General features: G+C 45.6%; 1 protein-coding gene across 8 annotated transcripts in view; it reads left to right on the forward strand.

Annotated features, from left to right (window-relative positions):
- Positions 1 to 22832, forward strand: part of Golm1 (golgi membrane protein 1) — a 63158-nt gene that overhangs the window by 4819 nt on the left and 35507 nt on the right. For 2 of the 8 annotated variants that reach the window (XM_013515955.1, XM_013515958.1), the window contains exons 2-3: positions 12892 to 13040; positions 14537 to 14716. In XM_013515955.1, coding sequence (XP_013371409.1) covers positions 12912 to 13040; positions 14537 to 14716 — 309 coding nt within the window. In that variant the 5' untranslated portion in view covers positions 12892 to 12911. Of the gene's footprint in view, positions 135 to 4793; positions 4815 to 7359; positions 7577 to 7692; positions 7783 to 8722; positions 9108 to 11941; positions 12040 to 12891; positions 13041 to 14536; positions 14717 to 22832 lie in introns of those variants that run through there. The other 6 variants (XM_013515957.1, XM_005387922.2, XM_013515959.1 and 3 more) reach the window with 6 other exon arrangements.

The raw sequence follows: 22832 nt of genomic DNA on the forward strand, positions 1-22832 counted from the left end.
CGGGGCGCGGGGTGCGCGGGTGGGGTGCAGCCCTGCGCCCCTCCTCGCGGTGGGGCCTGGCTCTGGCCTTCTGGGGGCGGCGCGACCTCCGCCGACCCGCTGCGCTGCCCGCCCGCGGTGACTCAGCTCTGCAGGTAGAGGCCGGACCAGCGTCTTCCTTAGACCGGAAACCCTCAGAGCAGGGCAGATTCCCTTGCTGCCCCCGCACTGGGGATTGAACTAGGACTTTTGCGCGGAGCTACATCCCCAGCCCTCGTTTCATTTTCTACTTGGGAGACAGGGTCTCCCAAAGTTGCCCAGGCGGGGTCGCTCCTGATCTTCCTGCCTCAGCCTCCCGCACAGCTGAGAGTACAGGCGTGCACCTTCACTCCAGGCGGAGAGGTTAGCGTGGAAAATGTGTTTGGCCTTCTGTGGAGAGGTTACCATATTTTTCACATTTTAAAATTAGACTTAGCATGAACAGGAAAGAAATGAGAGGAAAGGGGAGCCGGCGCCGAGGATGCTGTTGCTCTTGGATCCTGGGCTGCAGGAAAGGCCTGCATTTCCTCTTTGAATGGGCAGGAAAGAGGGAGGACCTGAGCTGCCAGTGTCCCTACCCCGGGAGACCCTCTGCCGCCGCGCGGGCGCAGAGTCGCCCCGGCACAGTCTGCCCCTGCCAAGCTGGGAAGGGTGGCCCTGTGGGGCCTCGGCTTGGGTTCTGTTGTATTTTTGTTATTATTTTTCTCTTTGAGAAAAGTTGCTTTATGGAAAGATTCAGTCGCTTTTTAATGCTCTAACATAAGAAATAACATCCATACTTTTCGTTAAAAACCGTAGTTTTTTCCCTAAGCACCTGCAATAAAGTAGAAGGAATGGCTTGCTCTCGGCTTACGAAAGTGTGAGTGGTATTTCTCTTGTCTTCCAAAATCATTCTTATAGACTATGTGCGTTTTCTAGATTTTTACGTCGCCGATGCTGTTGTGGGTTGAAGTGTAGGAAGTGTTTCTTAAACCCTAGAACCCGTCCTGGGCATCACTCTGAAATTTCTCACACTTTTAGAAAAAAAAAGAAATCACGCCTTCTCGGATTTTCAATTTTCACCTTATTTTCCTTTAAAGGCTTTAAGGGTTGATTGATAGGACTTCGAATTCTTAGTACCTGATAGAAAGTATGTGTGTAGCGACTTTGTGATCTGATCACAGTAATTTATATTGTAATTTTCCGTGACTCCCAAATGTTTTTGTTCATTTCTCTGTATGTTTGCGACTTACTTGTAAGTTACATGCCGTGTATATGTGCGTGCCGCGGTGGTTGTGCTGTATCTCAAGGCCCAGTGTATACTGAGGTCTGGATTCTTTGTTTTGTTTCTGTTCTCAGATCATTTTTTTCTTAGTTCGTGTGTGCAATGCATAATTTCCACTTCCGGTGGTTTCTACTCCTCGTACACCTACACATCTTCAGTCCTTCCCCCGCCTCCTTTCCCCCTCCACTTCCCCTTTGAGACAGTTCTGTATCCCTGCCTCCTTTTACCTTTTATTTTTTGCTCTTATTTATACTTTGGGATTCTCATATAAGAGAAACCATGTGAGTTAAGCTTGTGTGTCTGATTATTTCATTTATCATTATGGTCTCAAGGTGCATCCATTTTCCTGCATATATCTCAAGTTTATTCTTCTTTATGGCAGAGCAGTACTCCATTGTACGTAAATACTGCATTTTCTTTATCCATTCATCTGTTGACAGACGTATAAGCACTGCCAAGATTTAGCTATTATGAGTTGTGCTGCTATAAACGTAGCTTTGCATATGTCACTACAAGGGGGATAGATGGGTCAAATGGAATTTCTAGCTTCAGTATTTTGAGAAATTTCCACACTGATTTGCATAGTGATTCTACTAGTTTACATTCCCTCTAACAGTTTAGAAGTGTTTCTTTTTCCCTGCAGTCTCACCAGTATTTGTTATTATCTGATTTCCTGATGATGGCCATTCTTTTTGAGGTGAGATGGAATCTCAGTTTTTTTTTTATTTTTTTATTTTAAAGAGAATAGTTAAAAAAAGAACAATAGCAAAATACAAACAAAACAAAGGAAGGACATTAAAAATGATAGGGGGTTTCAAACAAAATAATAGGATCTCAGTGTTGTTTTAATTTGCATTTCTGTAATGGCCAGCAATGTTGAACATTTTTCACGTATTTATTGGCCATTTGTACCTCGTCCTCTGAGAAGTGCCCATTTCACTTTCCCATTTTTCAATTGAGTCTTTTAGTGGGGAGTCAAATTTTTTTGAGTTCTTTATATATTTTAGATATGAGTCCTCTGTCTGAGGAGTAGCTGGCAACACTTTTTCTCATTCTGTAGGGTTTTTTTTCTACTCTGTTGGTTGTTTCCTTTGCTGTGCAGAAGCCTTTTAAATAGATACCACTCCATTTGTTGCTTCTCAGCATTTTTTCTGTGAGTTCTGTTCAGAAAGTCCTTGCCTCTGCCTGTGATTTCAAGAGTTTTACCTATTTTATCTTTCAGCAGGTTACATGATTCTGTTTTGACATTTAGGTTTGATCTATCTTGATTTTAGTTTAGTACATGATGAGAGATATGGGCTCAGACTCCATCTTCTTCTGCGTGTGGATATGCAGTTTTCTAGCACCATTTACTGAAGAGGTTATCATTGCTGCAGTGTGTGTTTTTGGCTCCTTTATCAAAGATCAAATAGTTGAATGTTCCTGGGGTTGTTTCTGCATCCTCTGTTCTGTTCCACTGATCCTCCTGTCTGTTTTCTTACCAATACAGTGCTGTTTTTGTCACTGTAGCTTTGTAATATAACTTCAAATCCAGGATTCATTTTTAATGACACTGGAGGTAAAATACTTCTAATATTCTCTCTTTGAGTGTTTTGGGCCTATTTCTCATCAGATTGGACAATATGATCATAATTCCTACTTTGGGACATGGTTCCTACAAACTGAGTCATTATGAAGTATCTTCTTTGCCAGCCATGATTCCGTTTTGCCTTTTATTAGAATAGCTTGTGCTTTTTATGGAAATCTTGAACACTTTTATACTTCGGGATTCTCATATAAGAGAATCCCTCCTGAGGCTTAGCTTAGTTATAATCTGCATGTCTGCATCCAGTGTGCATGAGCTGGTGGTGCAAGCCAGGGTGTGGTGACTCTGTTCATCCCCGTCACCTCCTGCTCTGCAGAGGGATGCGGTGAGGATCAGTACATTAGCACTGTTCATATTGTATGGTGGATAATTCTAAATTCTTAGAAGGAACAGAGTTTCCATATACTAATGTTCAATTCATTTATAAAAATTACACTTTAGGCTGGGCGTAGTGGCACCTACCCATAATCCCTGCACTTGGGAGGTTGAGGCAGGAGGATCACTCGAGTTTGAGGCCATCCTGAGCTACAAAGTGAGCTCAAGTCCAGCCTGAATGGCATATCAAAACCCTGTCTCAAAAAGACAAAAAAAAAGTTTAAACTTTAATTTATGACTATAGCGCTATCAAAACTGGAGAGTTTCTACCCCATTTTTTTTTTAGTACATGTTTACCATACGTAATGATCACCTTTATTGTAGGGAATTTGTATCCACATATCACAATTCTTTCTATCCCATTCTGTTCCCCTCCCTTCGACCCTTCTTCCCCTCCCCATTTACAAAAATTTTGTTTCCATTTTCCTTCCATTCTTTTTTCTTTTTAATCCCTTTTCACTTCCTTCCCTCTCCTCTCCCCCCTCCTGTGTTCCCCTCCCATTTGAACAAGTTCTTCCTATTTCCCAATATCTGTCTTCCATTTTGCTCCTTATTTACCCTCTGGTTTCTCATAAAAGAGAAGTAATGTGATATTTAAACTCATGTGTCTGATCTATTTCACTTAAAATTATGGTCCCGGGACAGGGAGATAGCTCAGCGGCCCAAGTGACTGCTTGGCAAGTGGAAGGTCCTGAGTTCGATTCCTTGTACCAAAAAAAAAAAAAAAAATTATGGTCCCAAGGTACATCCAATACCTAAAAATGCTTTAAGTTTTTCCTTTATGACAGAGTGGTACTCCACTGTATATAAATACCACATTTTCTTTATCTGTTCTTTTGTTGATGAGCATTTGGGCTGTTTCCAAGATTTAGCTATTAGAAACTGTGCTGTTATAAACATACATATCTTGGTTACTTTTCTTATTGCTCAGACAAAAATACCCAACACCCCTAAGTTAAGGGAGAAAAGGATTTAGCTCATAGTTTGTAGAGGTTTCAGTCCATAGTTGGCTGGTTCCAAAGCATAGTGGCGTGGCAGACAGGCACTGCAGAGGAGATACAGTTCATGACAAAGCAAGCAAGAGACAGTGAAGCAGCAAGCCTTCCATTATATGTCATCCAAGCTACAAGTCTTTGAGTGGTGCTATCCACAGCCACCTTTGAAACTCCCATCTATTATCACATGAGGCTTTGGAGGGACATCTAGACCCAAGCCGTAACAATATATATGCATATTTGATGCTATTAACTCTTTGGATAAGATACCAAGAAGGGGATGTTATGGTTGATACATTGTGTCAACTTGGGGAGTCTAGAGGTTTGGCTCAGTGACTCAGCAGGAAGCTAGGGTGCTTACTTTGTATATACATCCTGAGCCTGTGGAAGAGGAAGGCAGGGAGATTATGTGAGAGCTACCCGCCCCTCAGGTGGGGGTAGCCTGTTTACAAAGTAAGGCAGGGAAAGAAGCTGCTTGCCGCCATTCCTCCCTTTTGCTCTGGCTGCATTGCTGTTCGGCTGCCATTGCCCCCTTTGCTCTTGTTGCTTTGCTACCTTCTACCTCGGAGCCAGCCAGGTATGGACTGAAACCTCCACAAACTGTGAGCTAAATAAACCTTTCCTTCCTTCATTTTGGGGGTTGGGTATTTTGTCTCAGCAATGAGAGAAAAGTAACCAAGACGAGAATAGCTGGGTCATGTGGAACCTCTAATTTTAGTTTTTTGAGGAATCTCCATACTGATTTCCATAATGGTTGTGTCAGTTTACATTCCCACCAACAATGAAGAAAGGTTCCTTTTTCCCCACAGCCTTGCCAGCATTTGATATTGGTTGATTTCTTGATGGTAGCCCTTCTTTCTGGAGTGGGATGGAATCTCAATGTTGTTTTAATTTGCATTTTATGGATGGCCATTGATGTTGAACATTTTTTCATATATTTATTTTGTTGTTTGTACATCTTCATCTGAGAAATATCTGTTCATTTCAGATGCCCATTTTGGGATTAAGTCTTTAAATTTGGGGAGTTTCTTTATATAGTTTAGATATTAGTCCTTTGTGGAGTAGCTAGTACAATCTTTTTTCCCATGCTGTAGGTTGTCTCTTCACTCTGTTGGTGGTTTCTTTTGCTATGCAAAAGCTTTTTACTATGATAGGATCCCAGTTATTGATTCTTTGGACTATTTCCTGTGTAGTCAGGGTTTTATTCATGAAATCTTTGCTTACACCTATGTTTCTGTTTTATTTATTTATTTGTTTATTTATTTTTGGTACTAGGAATTGAACTCGGGACCTTGCGCTTGCCAAACAGGGCACTGTGCTGCTGAGCTATATCCCCAGCTCTTATGTTTCTGTTTTAATATTTAGATCTTTGATCCATTTTGATTTTAGTTTAGTGCATGGTGAGACATATGGGTCTAAGCTTAACCTTCATCATGAGGAAAGCCAGTTTTCCCAGCACCATTTATTAAAGAGGCTCTCTTCCTTCCAGTGAAGTGTTTGGCCCCTTTGTCAGAGATAAGGTAGTTGAATGTGCTTGGTATTGTTTCTGCTTTTCTACTCAGTTCCATTGATCCTTGGGTATGGTTTTTTTTTTCCAGTATCATGCTATTTTTATCATGGTAGCTTTGTAGTATAACTTTGTCATGGATTGTGATGCCCACCGCCTTCCTTTGTTGCCCAGAATTGCTTTTACTATTCCAGGTCTCTTCTGGTTCTGTAAGAATTTTAAGGTTGTTTCCTCTAGTTCTGTGAGGTATGCTATTAGTATTTTGATTGGGATTGCAGTGAATCTGTATAACAGTTTTGGAAGTGTGGCCATTTTCATTATATTGGTTCTGCCTTCCAAAGAACAGGACGTTTTTCCATTTCCTAATATCCTCTTTGATTTCCTTTTTCCAAGTACTGTAATTTTCTATGTAATGGTCTTTCATTTCCTTTGCTAGACTGATTTCTACACATTTCGTTTTTCTTGATGTGATTCTGAAGGGTGTTGTTTCCCTAATTTCTCTGTCAGTGCGTTTGTTATTTGTGTACAGGAATGTTATTGATTTTTGAGTGTTAGCTGTATCTTGCTATGTTAGTGACTTTGGCCATTAAATTTAAGAATATTGGTGTTTCTGTGATCTTCTATGTAGAGTGTCATGTCATCAGTAAATAATGATAATTTAACTTCTTCCTTTCTTATCCATATTTCTTTTATTATTTTGTTTTGTCTAATTGCCCTGGATGATGTTTCCAGAACTGTATTGAACAGGAGTAGTGATAGTGGGCGTCCAGGTCTTGTTCCTGACTTTAGAGTAAAAGCTTTCAGTATGATGTTGGGTGTTTTTTTGTCATAGACAGGTTGTATCAGATTGTGATAAGGACCTTCTATTCCAATTTTCTTTAGAGTTTTTATCATGAATGGGTGTTGGACTTTGTCATATGTTTATTTTTTTTGCATCTATTGAGGTGGCCATGTGAGTTTTATTTTTGGTTTTGTTAATGTGGTGTATTAAATTAATTGATTTGTATATGTTGAAATGTCCCTGCATCCTTGGGATGAATCCTGCTTGGTCATGGTGTATAATCTTCTTGATGATTTGTTGTATCTGTTTTTGTTTTTTGGGTTTTGGGGGGCCATTTGTGAGACAGGGTGGCCTTAAACTCACCTCATAGCCTAGGTTGGCTTCAAACTTGTGGAGATACTCCTGCTTCAGCCTCCTGAGTGCTGGGATTACAGGTGTGTGCTGCCATGCCTGGCCTGCTGCATCTGTTTACCAGTATTTTATTGAGGATTTTTGTATCTGTGCTCATTAAAGAGATTGGCCTATCATTCTCTTGTTTGGTTGGCTCTTTCTCTGGTTTTGGTATCAAGGTAATGCTTGTTTCCAAGAATGAGTTTAGGAATATTGCTTGTCTTTCAATTTCATTAAAGTGTTTGAGGAGTAATGGCATTAGATCTTCTCTAAAGTTCTTGTAGAATTCAGCAGTGAATCTGTCAGGACCTGGGTTTGTCCTTTTTTTTTTTTTTTTTTCTATTACTGTTTGTCTTTTCTTGTGACAAAATACCCAATACATAAAGTTAAAGGAGGAAAGGTTTATTTAGCTCACACTTTGTAGAGGTTTTAGTCCATAATTGGTTGGCTCCAAGTTGTTTTTGTAGGGCAGACAGTAGTAGAGGAGGTTTAGGAAAATATGTTTGTTGCAGCTGTGCACATGGACAGTGGGAGGCAGTAGTGGAATAAACCGGAAGGAGTTAGGAAAACAAAAAGCTAACTCCCTGTGGTAGGGAAACGCACATGCTTGTTCCAGAATAAACGGTGCATCTTCTCTGAACTGCCTCTCTGGTGCTTAACGGTGAGTGGGCACAGTCAGAACCAGAGCGAGCAGATTGGCCTCAGCCACTCCCAGCATTGCCGGGTTTGGCTTTTAAACACTGGCCAGGCGCCACCTGAGTCTCTGATTTGGGTTAGGCCGGGACATCGCATTCCTAAGAGATTTCCAGGCACAGCCTGCTGATCTGCTCATCCAGGGACCCACTGTGAGACCGCTGAACTAAGCAGGTATGGGTGAGCTTTCTGCGACGTGGCCCTTACAGTTTGTGAAGTGGTTACAATTTGTCGACTTGGTTATAACCCCATTGCCGTAGAACATACCTGGTTGGCCCATTTCCTTGAGTTTTGCTCCTGCAGATTCAACCAACCTCAGATCAAACTGTTCAAGAAAGTAATGCTTGCATATGGAACAGGTACCGGCCTTTTTTGTCATTGTCTAGGCAATATAGCATAACAACGCTTTATATAATGTTTATGGGTCATGAGGTGCTATAAACAGTCTAGAGAAGAAGCGTGTAATGTACATCCAAGTCCTGGGCCATTTTAGAGAAGGGCATAGAGCTTGCTGTCCATGGGGTGTGTGGGGTAAGGGACAGGTATAGTTATGTTCCAGTAAAACTTTATTTGTGGGCATAACTTTTAATTTCGTATAATTTTCATGCGTCATGAAGTACTATTCTTTGAACTTTTTAACCGTTTAACCTCACTTGTGGGTGGCTGGCAGACTTTGGCCTTAGGCTACAGTTGGGGACCACGGAGCTTAAGAGAGGATTCCATAACCCCTGCCAAGGTACGGCCTTAGAGACCAGTAGGGCTGGCCTTTCTTTAGCAGATTCCAAGTGCTAGATTGAGCAAGAGAGTATTACTTTATTATTTTCATGTTCCTAGCTTGTTTTTCCTTGTTTCTACCGCCCAGCATTAAATGTGCACATTCACTTTTCACGTTCTAATTTCCAGAAACTGTGAACTTCCAGCGGTGGGGGGCACACAGGGTTTATATCTGCGAGTTGAGGCCGTGTGAGGAGCGGGTTCTGTGTACTTCCTGGCAGCTCTGTTGAGCAGGTTAAGCGTTGCATGGATGGGCGGAGTTGGCCAGAGGCTTTCCGTGTGAACCTCAGAAGGGACCTGTGCTGAGGTCTCTATTCAGCCGCTCCCTTCTGTCTTGCAGCCAGGAAGCAGCTGCAGAGGCCTTCTGTGAACCTTTACTCACAAGCAATGAGGGTGGCGGCAGCTCGCTGACCCTTGGCCTGGAGACACTCTTGGGAGGAGCAGAGTGATTTTCAGTGCTCAGAAAGCTGGTGGCTGAGTCCAGCACTAGCTGCAGGGCTGCAGGCTGAGTGCAGACCTCTCACTCACCGGTGCGCTTGCTTGGGCGGCCCCAGTGCTGAGCTGGGTGTGAGCAGGGAGTGAGGCCCCTCCTGTGTTCGAAGACTGGGATCACGCTGCGAGGGACCTGCTCGGCCTCGCACCTCTGACCTAACTCCTTCGTGTGTTTGGCTGTGGCGGTGATGAGAAACTCCACGTGAAAAGATTTTTTTTTAAAGAGGAAAATAGTAAGTAGTTCAGGGGCTCATGCCTTTGACAGGTTGTCCATTTTCATACACATTTCTTTCATCAGTAGGGGTCCTCTCTCTGCCTCTCTGTCCCTCCTTCTCTTTGTGGTGCTGGGGACTGAAGCCAGCGCCTTGCCCTGCCACCACAGAATCTGCTTCCCCAGCCCCTCTGTTCTCTTATGAAAACATTCTGTGTGATCTCCGGCTGGCGTCGCTGGGCCAGTGGTGGCTCTCAGTGCCGGAAGCCAATGATGGGGCCTGGCAGGCGGAACATGTGGTGGCCGCCTCTCCCCCGTGGCCCTGCTCCCAACAGGTGCCCCCGCCTTGCTGTCTGCTGGACACTGCCTCCCTGTGGGGTCTCTCAGATCTCTGTTCCTTCCGAGGCTGTGGTTCGGGTGTCGGCTGTCAGTGTGGTGATAGCCGTCCGTCTGTCCGTCCATCTGTCAGGCTGCTGTAGGGACGGAAGAGGCAGGGAGTGCAGACAGCAGGGGACTGTGCGTGAGGGGCCCCCTCATCCGTGGGGGAGAAGACTGAACCTAGAACGGGTCTGCTTTTCATCTCTCCATCCCAGTGATAATGGTCAGCATCTGTTGAGCACTGTGATGTGTCAGATGCACTAGTTCCGAGGCCTCCTCACATCTGAACTCATTTAATCCTCTTGAGAGCCCAGGGAGGGTCCTGGGGCTCAGGCAGATCCTGAGGCTCCTGAGAGGTGGGCCAGGCTCTGCGGTGGCTCTTGGTTTCGAGTTTGTCCTCAGCACCACTTCAAGCTGCCTGTGCCAGAGATCAGCGGCCAGAGTCCTGTAACACTTTCCCCCCACCGTGTCAGAAGCAGTGCGGACCAGGAGTGGGCAGAAGCAGGTGGGGAAAGGCACTGCACCAGACAGATAACAGAAAACGCCTCTCAGGCTTGGCCGCGGCGGGAGCTGTCTCGGCCTGCTGGGGGCACCCGCCTGACAGAAAAATGAGGAACCTGAGTGAGCCAGACCTCGAAAATCCCTGTGGGGTGCTTCTATGGTATGAGGCTCGAGACAAGTTGGAAAGTCAGGGAACCTGCAGGCTGTGGCCGTTTTTAATTCGAACAATTCAACATCCTGGCTAAACTTATCATTGGCTTATAAGACAAAATGTGACTCGGGGTTGGGGGAGGCTCAGGGAGGTTTTATTGAGTGGCTAAAGGGCGGAGAGTATTGAATGATCAACCGTACATGTCCCTTGGAGGCCAGAGAACCCAAACTGTTTTCTGCTATCAAACTTCCAGCACACCCACCCCGGCTCCCGTCTGCTGGAATGGCAAAAGCGCTTGTGTGGGCCCCACCTAAAATTGCACCGGTGGGGAAGTTGGTGTTAACAGAGGGAGCTACTCAGGGCCCTGTGTAAAATAGATTATTCTTTAAGGGGCAGTTGGCCATTTGGGGGGGAACTATATTCTTTACTCTTTGATGTGAAAATGGGATTCCAAATGGATGCACAATTTAAATGTAAATATGAAACCACGCTCTTGCGTTCTGCCTAAAGCTTCAACCAACTAGACAGAAAATATTTTCTAAAAAAATCTTTCTGTAATGAAATGTCTGAATATTCACAGGAAGGGAGAAAGATTAAAAAGGAGAAGTAATGTGAGTTTTGATTAGACCTGGATCCAAGTAGGTCAGGTTTGGTTTAAAAATTTTTTTAAAACTCAGGGCTTTTAGAACATTTTGGAGATCAGAACTGTGGATCAGGCGTTGTGTATGCACAGGAGGCGGGAGTGTGAGGGGGTACGTGCAGGACAGGTGGAAGTGTGCTGGGTACCCCAACCTTCTGTTAGAGACGGGCTAAGTGCTGGTGCGATACAGTGGAGCACACTACCTTGTGCTGCCGGAAAAGGGCAGCAGGATGTCCCTCTTCCCCTTGTGTTTGCAGAGCAGGGGGTGTGGTCTTGTTTGGATGAAAACTAAAGGTAGTGCAGAGGAAACAGCTAGAGTGCACCTGCACATTTGAACCAGCTGGGGAGATGAGGAAACACCGACACCTGACCTCGCCCTAAACCTCAGCCTTGCGGTGGGGAGCAGGCGAGCCCATGTCCCTGAAGTCTGAGGGCCCCTGACAGAGGGATGTCCCTCCACTTCGGGTGGGAAGAGGGTGATGTAGCTTTCTATTTTACTGCGTGCAGTAGTTCTCCTATTTGTATTACTAACGTTTATGTTAAAAAAGATTAAGGAGAATTTTTTTTTAAAAATCCTTTCTTGATCCAAACCAGTGGAAGGTCAGTATTTGTGCCATCACTTTCCTGCAGTGCAGACCACACTTGCTGGTGTCTGGTACCACTGGACTGAAAACATTCTTTCCTCTTGTATCCTGAGATCAGAAGCTGGTGAAAATGGCATGTGTGGACACCGTCTACCCGTGGCCGTGGCCGGGTGCTTTTTTGTAGACACCACGACTGGATTGTTGCTGCTTGGTGCCGCTAGCTCCCGCACTCGGAGCCGGCTGCTAGGAGAGAAGAACCCTTGGGTGGCACGGTAGACTATGGGGTGAAGATGGCCCTTACCGGCCCTCTTGTGTTCTCCAGTGCGAACTGTGTCCTGCCCCTTAGTCCTTTGTGGCTCCTCTTTCCTCCTCCCCTTTTTCATCTTCCTGTCCTTCCCCATCCCTGCTTTTGTACTCCTCCTCTTCCCAGGTTAGAGCTAGGGTGCCCCCGCCCCGGCGAGGTGTGTTTGGAAGGTGATGGGGTCCGGGCGCTGTGTCCTCCTGGATTCACCCTGGAGGAGTAGCCCCAGGTGTGGTTGGAGGTGGGGCCAGGTGGCAAGAGGCGGTCACTGAGGTGTGCCTCGGCGGGTGCGTCTCCCTCCGGGTGCTCTCTGTTTCCTGCTAACGCCAGGTGCGCCTCCTCCTCCAGCCTCCTTCCCATCCTGTCCTGCTTGGGAGCCAGCGACCAGGCACTGAAACTGTGAGCCAGACCGAACCTCTGCTTTCCTTGTGGCCTTGTGGGTGGTGGTTTCCCAGCAGTGGAGGAAATGATGAACACACTGCTGTTCCTCCTCTCCCTCTGCTTTTTCCTCCCCGCTTTCCCGCCCCCACGTAACCCCCCCCTCACCCCCGGTGCCTGGCACACAAGTCGAGCTGTCTCAGGAGCCTTTCGTCATGGTGTGGCCTCCTGTGCCCTGATAAAGCTCTGCTTAGTCTGGCTTTTTAGCGGAAGCCTTTGGGAAAAGCAGCTTCCTTGTTCTTGGAGACTGGTGCTTCTGTCCAGCCAGACCCGAGTACAAACTTGGCCGCCTCTGTGTGCCAGCCTAAGCAGAGGGTGTTTGTGCCCTGGCCGGGACTCATCCCCAGCACATGGTTGCTGTGTGGCCTCTGTGAAGTCGGACCACTTGCTGTCTGGCCTTGTGCGCGCAGTGGCTCTGGCTGGGACTTCCGCAGGTCTTCAGGCTCCCTCCACAGGGTGTGGTGCTGGCTGGAGCGCTGCATTCCTACCTGAGGTTAGAAACCCTGCCTTGCCGAGATTGATTCTGTAGGGAACACGGAGCGCCTTTCTGACATGATGTGAAAGCATTTAATGTTTGCGCTCACTGTTCACAGGCACGATCAGTTCTTAAACTGTACTGGGGGGGCACTCCACTCACACCGCCGTGTGCACGAGGGGTGTGCGGAAGAGAAGTGGGGCCGTGCGGCCTCCAGTCAGCGTGTGCTGCGCAGCAGAGCCCACATGCCTCGGGGGCACTTCCTGGGTGATGCCTGAGAAGGGAGTATGGCCCGCTGGGTGACGCTGCTGAAGCTGATGCCCTGTTTTCTCTGGCAGGTCCACAGCCCAGTTTTGAGATGATGGGCTTGGGAAATGGCCGTCGAAGCATGAAGTCCCCACCCCTCCTGCTGGCCGCCCTGGTGGCCTGCATCATCGTCTTAGGATTCAACTACTGGATCGCCAGCTCTCGGAGTGTGGAACTCCAGGTATTTTGTTCGAGTGTGTGTCCGGATGCCATCGGGGATTTGAGGGTGCTGTGGCTGGTCTCAGGATCAGCTGTGTGTCACCCGAGGCCTGCACTCCTTGGGCACTGCACTGAGAGCTCTGGGCCTGTGAATTCCTGACCCCAGCCCTGAGGCTGGAAGGCTTTGGGCAGACGACCGCTCCCACCATCCTGTCCGGGATTGTTCCTGGAGCCTCTGTGCTCTTCAGCTGAGCATTTGGGTGTTTTGGGAAGGTAGCTGGCTGAGGTGCACTGACCACACCCCAGTCCTTCGGTCCACAGGAAGTAGCAGAAGGCACTGTTGGCGGTGTGTTGGAGCAAAGGTATAAGAAATGTGCTTTTGAGAGTCCCAGTCTTTGTGGTCGTCATTTAATGGTAGTAGAACTTAGCTTTGTGGCCATCACAGCCCGGGGCTGTGCTGAGCAACAGCAAAGACCTTCTCCTTGGCCAGGTCTGTACCTCACGCAGCCCAGGCTCGATCTGCCCAGCGCAGAAGTAGCAAATAGCATGCCTGCGCCCGTCCCAGCCTTGTGTTGGATCTGGTTCCGAGCACCCCACCCTGGGGCCTAGCCCTCCATGTGTGTGAGAATCCCCGCTTTTGATGCGGCCTGGTCACCATCCACCCTCAGACTCTTCTCCTCGGCAGCAGGGGCCCTTACTGTGTTGAGAGCCACGCAGTTCTGCTCCTGTTTCAGAGGTCACGGCCCCAGCTGACAGCCTGGTGACGTCTCACTTCCCACCGGACAGTGTCAGGATAGCTGTTCTCCTTCAGCACTGTTCACAGATCGTGTCCTTTGACACAAACCCTGCAGAGCTGGGCTTTCGTGTTCCCCGCGCACTGGGGTGGATGGAGACGTGGTGAGGTGCAGATTCCTACCTGGCCGCGTGTCCTGCTGGCACTGGCCTCACCTGCTAGAGTTGTGGGCCACGACCCGGCCTTCCCAGAGCCCCTGTTTCATAGGCAGATGAGGTCTTGGCGTCTGGAGTTGGAGAAATGAGCTTTCTCAAATTCTGTGTGATTAAAGAGTTGTGTGCTGAAATAGGTGATGGCACGAGCCTGTGATCCCAGCACTCAAGAGGCTGAGGCAGGAGAGTTGCAAATTCAGGGCCAGCCTGGGCAACTTAGCAAGATATTTGTCTCAGGAAAACAAAAGAGTTAAGTACTCCATTAGCGGGGAAGAGGAACTAGCCTGGGTAGTTCAGCGGAGGGCAGACAGTGCACAGAATATTCTAGTATATGTAAGCCTGAGCTGGAGGAGTGGGCTGTGTCTCCACCTTGTACAGGGCATGCAAGCCCAGGGAGGTGCATTCCCCTGCCTGGAGCAGTGTTTCTCCAGCAAAGCCCGCGCTGCTTCCCCAGATGGATGCAGGCCTGGAGCCTGGGTGCGGGCTGGGTACCCGTGTGCTGGGGGTTGTGTTGGGGGTCAGGGCCCTGTCTGGGGAAGGCTTGCTCAGCCTCACGCTGTGCTCTCCTTGCAGAAACAAATCCTAGAGCTGGAAGGCAGGGTGCGCAGGGCGGCCGCGGAGAGAGGCGCCGTGGAGCTGAAGAAGAATGAGTTCCAGGGAGAGCTGGAGAAGCAGCGGGAGCAGCTGGACAAGATCCAGTCCAGCCACAGCTTCCAGCTGGAGAGCGTCAACAAGCTCTACCAGGACGAGAAGGTGGGCGCCGGGGGCCCCTCGAGGTCTCTGAGTGACAGCTCAGCTGGTCAGGTGCTGGCTGATTTGTGTGACTGTGCGAGTGTGGCTCGGCCATGGCCGTCTTCTCCACCCCGCCCGCTGTCCCTGTCAGTCCGTGGCCGAGCTTGTTGGGAGAGCTTGGTGCTGATGGTGGGTGGCAGAAATACAGAAGAGCAAGGAGCACCAGACGCTTCCTTCTCTGTGATTCTGGGAACGACCCCAGGCGCTCTGCCATGGAGCTACATCCCAATACTTTTTACTTCTCATTTTGAGACAGTCTTGCTAAATTGTCAAGGCTGGCTTCCAACTTTTGATCCTCCTGCCTCAGCCTCCTGAGGAGGTGGAATTATAGGCCTGCACCACCATTTGTGTCTCTGTCTTTGTTTTTAAGTGTTTTTTCTTTTTGAAATGGTATACTAATGTATGTCTTTGCGTGTATCCGGTTGTCATTATTTGGTATTTGGTTGTTGTGTCAGCTTGCCAGGTTCTTCCGCAGTTTCACTGGTGGATAAAATTCTAGACTCCGGGAACCTTGAGCTCTCAGCGTGCGCATCCAAGTGCCTGGGTATTTTGTGTACAGTGTGAAAGTGTGACTGCCTGCTTTGGATGTGATGACCTGAAGACTTCCCAGGAGGAGCCTCCTAAGGGTTCCACCACCTCTTGATGATGCCATGCTGGGGACCAAGTCTTTAACGCATGACCTGTGGGGCACAAGGTCCAAACTACAGCAGGCATCAACATCTGAACTCTAAGGAGAAACAAATACTTAGACATGGTGCCATTTTTTTGAGGTAGGGTCTCACTATGTAGTTCAGGCTGGCCTCGAATTTGTGGCAGTCCTGCCTCAGCCTCCTGAGTGCTGGTACCACAGGAGTGTACCACCACACCCGGCAGTGCCTTCTTTTTGTTTCCCACATTGAAGCCATGAAACCAAATTGCACTGAAAGGAGAGGGGAATGTGGGAAGGGGAGCCGGCTGTGGGTGTATGCACCACAGCAGAAGGAGGCTGTGGTGTGCCATCTCACAAGAGGATGACATGGGTAGTTTTCCAGGGAGCCGAGAGCATTTCATTTCCGTGTTCACACCATAATGAAATAGCAGGTAATTTGAGGCAGCAGCTACATCTAATCTGATTCAGACACTACAAAATATATACTGTACATGTGCTGGAACGTCACGTGGTGCCCATCAGGATGTACAGTTTTTATGATTTTATGTATTAAATAGTTAATATAAATTTTAAAAAGTAAAAATTCAAAAATAATAGGAAGAACAGGATTAGGAGGCTGTTTAAGAAGATAAAACCTAGTGTGGACAGCGCAGCTGGCCATGAGAAGAGAGCAGGTGTGACCGCAGCCTGAGGACAGCACAGGTGCGGCATCTCTCTTAGTCGCCTCAGGGTTGCTTGTTGCATCCTTCGCCACAGCCTCACAAGCTCAGGGTCCTGGCTTTGCAGGTGTGGGATCTTGGGTTCAGGGAGCGCAGCCGTCACCAGGAGACCTGGACACTGGAAGGCTGGGAGTGGCTCTGCCTCTGCTAGCCTGCCCTGGGCACCTGCAGAAGCTGGGCGGTGACCTCAGGCTCATCACACTGCCTGTTTGCTGTGAGACAGTGCAGTCTTTTCAAAATAGAAGTTTATAAAACATCATATTTGTATCTTTCTGCTTTCAGAGACTACTATATTCCAGCTGGCTTTTTTTCGTCTGTTTTGCAGTCATGGGTGAGAAACATCCATTTCATTCCCTCAAATACCTAAGCATCACTAACTACATCATCTCTCTTTTCCTTAATTTTAGAAAAGTCACCTCTTGTGATTTGAATTGGGATAAGGCTCTTGTAATCCCTTTTTATAATTTTAAGTACTCATAGAGTGGTGTGATACAGATTGAGTATGTCTCCTCTGAAAGGCCTGGGACCAGGAGCGTTTCAGAGCTTAGATTTAATGGACTTTAGAATATGTGCACATGTGTAATATGCTGTCATGTGGATGGGACCCAAGTCTGAAATCCAAATTCATTTATGTTGCATATAGACCTTCCATACACAGCGTGAACACAATCTCTTGTGGTACTTTTGGTGCACCTGTGTTTTCCCTGGGACCCATCACACAAGGTCAGGTGTGGGATTTTCCACTTGGGCATTATGTGGATGCTCAAAAAGCTTTGGATTTTGGAACACCTTAGATTTTGGACTTTGAGACTTGGGATATGCAATCCTGAGTGATGACAACTTTCATGACTCATTGGGTTCTCAGTGGTTCCAGGGAGAAACACCGAGGATATAGAAAATAAAGACAAGAGACAAGAGCTAAGGTCAAGTGGAGGCCTCTCACTGGATAGGAAAAGAGGACTGGTCAGTTACTGTAGGGGAGGTTGATGTCAATTTCAACCTCTCTGCCTAGCAACCAGCTTGCAAGCTGGAACAGCTTGTTTTCATGGCTTGAGGAGTTCCTTCCCCGTGTTCTCTGGCACGCTTTGTCTTAGCCTCTCACGTGTGATTGATTTCCAGCTTCAGCCCCTTCTAACACACAGCCGTGAAGGAGGTCATGTGTTGGGACCTGTGGCCAGGCCAGTTTGCAGACCTTGCAGGATGTCCAGATTTTCTGCCTCCACCTCCCATGTCTTGGGCATTCACTGTTACTCTGGGTGGGTTTTATATGCAAGTGAGGGCCCAGACAAAAGCTTGAAAACCAAACCTATCAGGGAAAATGAACAGACAGACCCTTCCTCCTGGCACTCCTCAGGTCAACCTTGTGTGACAGGATTTTCCTTGATGATGGACACGTTGTCTGTGCTCCACACTACTTAGCCACTGGCCGCAAAAGGCTGTTGAATATCTGGACTATGGCTGGTGGGTCTGAGAAGCTGAGTTTAATTTTAATTTGTTATGGTTTACACCAAAAATGTCCCCCAAGAGCCTCATGTGCTCAGAGGTGGGGTTTTTAAAAGGTGGTTAAGTTATGGGGGTGTTATACCTGCTTTGCTATTAGGAGTGGAGTCCAGTTAGAGCTGGGTCACTGGGGGCATGACCTGGAAGGGTACATCTCCTTCCCCTGCTTCTCCCTTCTCTCTTTGCTTCCTGACCACTGTGACATGAGCACTTTTGTCTGTCATGCTGTTTCTTCTTTAAAGCTGCTGACCATAAGCCAGAATAACCTCTTCTCCTTTAGAGCTGCTGAAATATAGACCACAATAAGCTTCTTCTTGTTTGACTTTTGGGTGTTGGGTATTGTGTCCCAGCAAAGAAAAACTTACTATGATTTTGGTACCAGGAGAGGTGTCGTCACTGTGACTAACTGGCCATTTGGTTTAGAAGCCCTTGGAACTGGTTTGCAGAAGGCATTTGGAAGAGTTTGGAGATGCTGGATAGAGAAGCCCTAGAATCCTATAAGCAGAGCTTGATGGGTGATACTGGTCAGGACTCAGAAGACAAGAATGCTCATAGAAATGCAAGGAGTAAAGGCCAGGTACTCAGTTTAGTTGGGACCAAGTACTCCATTGGCTGTTGAACTAGATACCATGTATATTATGTTCTGGCAGAAAATTTGTCTTTATATTGCTTATGTACTGAGACTTGATGGGAGACTGAGATTAACAGTGGTAGACTTATTACTCTCATGGAGGAAGTTTCAAGACAGCCCAGTGTTTAGGCTGTAGCATGGATACTGCTTGCTGCTTTTAGTGAGATTTATGCTGAAAAATGGGAATAGAAATCCCATTTAAAATGTTTTGAGTTTCACCAGAAAGGAGATTTCTATAAAGTTGGGCCCTGTAAAGTTTTAGCCAAGGGGGCACTCGGTTGTTCAAAAGATTAACATTAAAAGAATCCAGCCAGGTGTGGTGGCATATGCCTATAATCCCAGGAGGAGAAGGCAGGAGGATTGTCATGAGTTTGAGGCCAGCCTGGGCTACATAGTGAGTTCAAAGATGCCTTGAATGGCATAGCAAGGCCCTGTCTCAAAAAAAAAAAAAAAGAATCCAAATACTTTGTACAAAGATGACACCTTGCCAACATTACAAGAGTCAGCAAGACTCCCCCTTTCATAGGCTTATAGATGTAAAGCTTTCATTAAAAAAAAAAAAAAAAAAAAAGAGCTCCAGGAAGCCCAGCTCATTCAGGGCCAACTAAAAAGTTTCTATGAGTTTCACCATTGGTTCTCTTGAGACCTCTACAGCCATGATTCAACGGCGTTGGCTGTTGCTTGAGCTGGTGGCAGACCTAGGTGTCATCCTCTTGGTATGCAGAATACAGTAGTACCTCAGTTCACAAACACTTTTGTTTGCAAACAGTTTAGTTTGCAAACAGAAGCATTTGACAAAACTGTTTTTGTTTGTGAATTCTGCATCAGGTAACAAACACAAACACGGCTATCATTTCCAGAGTCCAAGACTTACAATACATTGTCCAAGACAATGAATTAAGTTCTTGCTTTATAAACCTCCCTGGCTTGCAGAACAGCTGCACCCAGTTTCTGCAATATTGCACTCTTCCTTTCCAATTTGTTCCCTAAGGAAAGCTGCAGCACGATCATTTGTCCCATCTTGTAGGTGTGAGCCTGGCAGTATTGCACATCCAGGGCTCTAGGGATGAACGAGGTGACTGGAATCTCAGCCAGTGTACACATACTTAGAAGATGTTGGCTGGGCTTCAGGCGTGCATCCTGTGTAGCTTGTATTGTTTTGGAGGAAGGTGAGTTTCCTTCGGATATTTAACAGCTATGGGAGTTACATGAACAAAGAGATCTGTGTTAACTAAAGTAGTTGTGGTCTTTTCCTAAAGGGCCTCTGAGGGTAAAGTGGAATGGAGAGGGGTTTGTGCAGGAAAGATGGTGTTTCCAGCAGATATAGTAGCATGTGAAGCTGAGGCAGGGATGGGAATGGTCAGGGAGTGTGTTGTTGATGAGAGGTATGTAGCAAGTGTCATCACAGCCATGTCAGTCCCTGAGGGGACTTCCTTCACTGCTGTCCCATATGCAAGGTAGAGTAGCTCAGTTTGTTTCACTTGGAGGACCCCATGCTCACACCCAGTTGGATGGGGAGGAAACCTGGCTCAGAGTAGAATCCACCATTGGCCAGAGCACTGACCAGTTAACCAGGTTCAGTCTTGATTGTTTGAATGGAGTCCACATTCATGATCTTTTAATAATACATGTTGATGATCCTTTATCCAAAATGCTTGGGACCAGAAGTGTTCCAGATTTTGGAGGTTATTTATTTATTTTTTTGGTACTGGGAATCAAACTTAGGACCTTGTGTTTGCCAGGCAGGTGCTTGTGCCATTGAGATATATCCCTAGCTTTTTTTTTTTTTTAAATTTCAAAAAGAAAAAACAGTAAAAACAAAAGGGAAGAAGTTAAATTATTATTATTCACAGATGACATGATACTCTACATAGAAGACCCCAAAAACTGCACCAAAAGACTTCTAGATTTAATAACCAAGTTCAGTAGCATAGTTGGAAACAAAGGCAACAGTCAAAAATCAATAGCATTCCTGTATACAAACAACAAATTCATGAGAAAGAAATTAGGGAAACCACACCCTTAACAGAAGCATCCCAAAAAATGAAATAATTAGGAATCAATCTGACAAAGGAAGTAAAAGATCTATACTATCTAAATCCGGGTTAAATAACCCTTAATTATTGCAGGCTGATCAGGCCCGCAATCTCCCAAGTGAGTGGACGGTGAAGGCTTAAATAAATGAGACAATGGAAATGACTTCAGGGCTCCAGGAGGGACTAACTCTCTTACAGCTTTGATATTCTTTGAGTTTAGCCAAAGACTTCTCTGGGCAGCCATATTTATTTGGTTTTTAGAGAAAGGAGGAGGATACTCAAGAAAATGCGGGAATCTCGCAGGACCTTGGGAGAATTTTCCCAAGTAGTAAATTATGTCAATCAGGAGAACTACTTTATCTTTAGGTTGGTATTTATTGCAGGAGGGTGGAGCCTGCAGCTGCAATCTTCTTGTAGTTAATTGGGGTTGTAGCCAAAAGTCCTCAGCTGTGGCCTTATCTTGTCCTTTGAGGCGTCACAGCTTCACGAGCCAATACAGGCTTCAGTGGTGACCAGTGACCCATAGAGGTGTATTGTCTGTGAGTCAACTGCCCATCTTTAGACCAGGTGCCTAAGCTTCGGACAACTCCCAAGTAAACATGAAAAGCCAATTGGTTAATATTAAATCCTGCTCAGAGCCACTTTGTAGTAGTCTCCAACACTATACATTGAAAATTACTGTACTCTGGAAAAGGTGATTGAAGAGGATACCAGAAAATGGAAAGATATCCCTTGCTTATGGATAGGAAAAACCAACGTAATGAAAATGGCCATACTCCCAAAATTGTTGTACAGATTTAATGCAATCTTGATCAAAATACCATTAGTTTAGCTCACAGAACTAGAGAGAATTTTCCTAAAATTCATTTGGAACCAGAAGAGATCTAGAATAGCAAAGGCAGTCCTCTCAATTTCATTAAGAGATTGAGAAGTATTGGCCTTAAATCTTCTCTAAATTTCTTATAGAATTCACCTATGAATCCATCATGACCTTTCCTATCCTTATTTGTTTTATTTCTCTCTGTTGTCTAATTGCTCTGGCTAATGTTCCAGAAGTATACTGAATAGGAGTGGCAATAGTGGACATCCTTGTCTTGTTTCTGATTTTAGAGTCAAAATTTTCAGTTTTTGTCCATTTAGTATGATGTTGGCAGCTGGTTTGTCATAGATGGCTTTTATCAGGTTGAGGGAAAGACCATCTATTCTGATTTTCTGTAGGGTTTTTATCATGAATGAGCATTAGACTTTATCAAAAGCTTTTTCTGCATCTATTGAGATAATCATGTGATTTTTGTCTTTGGCTCTGTTGATATGGTATATTATATTTATCGATTTGTATATGTTGAACCATCCCTGCATTCCTGAGATGAATACCACTTGGTCGTGGTGTATAATCTTCTTGATGATTTGCTGCTTTCTGTTTGCTAGTATCTTATTGAGTATTTTTGCAACTATGTTCATTAGGGAGATTGGCCTGTAGTTCTCTTTTTTGGTTGGGTCTTTCTCTGGTTTTGGTATCAGGGTAATAATTGCTCCACGAATGCGTTAGGGAGTATTGCTTCCCTTTCAATTTCATTAAAGAGTTGAGGTGTATTGGCATTAAATCTTCTCTAAACTTCTTGTAGAATTCAGTAGTGAATCCATCAAGCTTTTCTATGTTGCTAAGTTTTTAATTAATGAAAATACAGAAGAATTGGACAGATTTCTAGATATGATTTATCACTAGTATTGAAGCTTCCCTAGGGGATGTCTGTTCTTCAGAGATGTCCTGTAGATGTAAGTAGTTCTCTGTAGCTATCCGAAGAACCTTCCTTCCCAATTTCTAAAGGATACAAAGTTACTATTTGGCTCAGCACCCAATCCTTTGATACTGCGTTGTGGTTATGGTTATGGCCCCATACAATCACAGTATTATCATACAGGGGAGAAAAACTGATTATAAGATGTAGGACATCCTGGCTAAAATAGTACAGTTACTAATAACAATAGTTTCAAGTATAGCTGAACTACTGACAAACTATGATAACCATTAACCTGCAACCTCCAACCATAGGAGCAAACTCTAAAGTTATATAACAAAATAAAACATATACCATGTTCTTGTGTGCATGATTTACCCTTCTGTGGGGGTCGGGGTGTTAGGATGGGTAGGGGACAGGATAAAGTGATGAATGAGGTCAAATACAGTAGAGTCAAGGCTGGAGGTCAAAGGATGATTACTTGAGTTTTGGTCAACTGGAGGACAAAGGAGGGAAAGAATGTAATAGAGTGCAGAGGAGTAATTAGAAAGGGAAGAGACAAAAGTTTACTCGAAAGTTTAAATTCAAAAAGTAGTTGAGGAAAGAGAGAAAGAGGATCAAAGAAGGAAACAAAAAAGATAGGTAAAAAAAACCTAAACAGTAAAAAAAAGAAGGAAGAAAGAAGAGAATGGAAAACAAAGGAAGGAAAGAAAAAAGGAAAACAAAGAAGACCCAAGAAACAGAGGAGAAAAAAAGAAAAAAAAAATCCAAAACCAAAAATAACCACAAAATACAAGACAAAA

The sequence above is a fragment of the Chinchilla lanigera genome, unplaced genomic scaffold (assembly GCF_000276665.1).
Source record: "Chinchilla lanigera isolate Chin_1 unplaced genomic scaffold, ChiLan1.0 scaffold00031, whole genome shotgun sequence".
Classification (NCBI taxonomy): domain Eukaryota; kingdom Metazoa; phylum Chordata; class Mammalia; order Rodentia; family Chinchillidae; genus Chinchilla; species Chinchilla lanigera.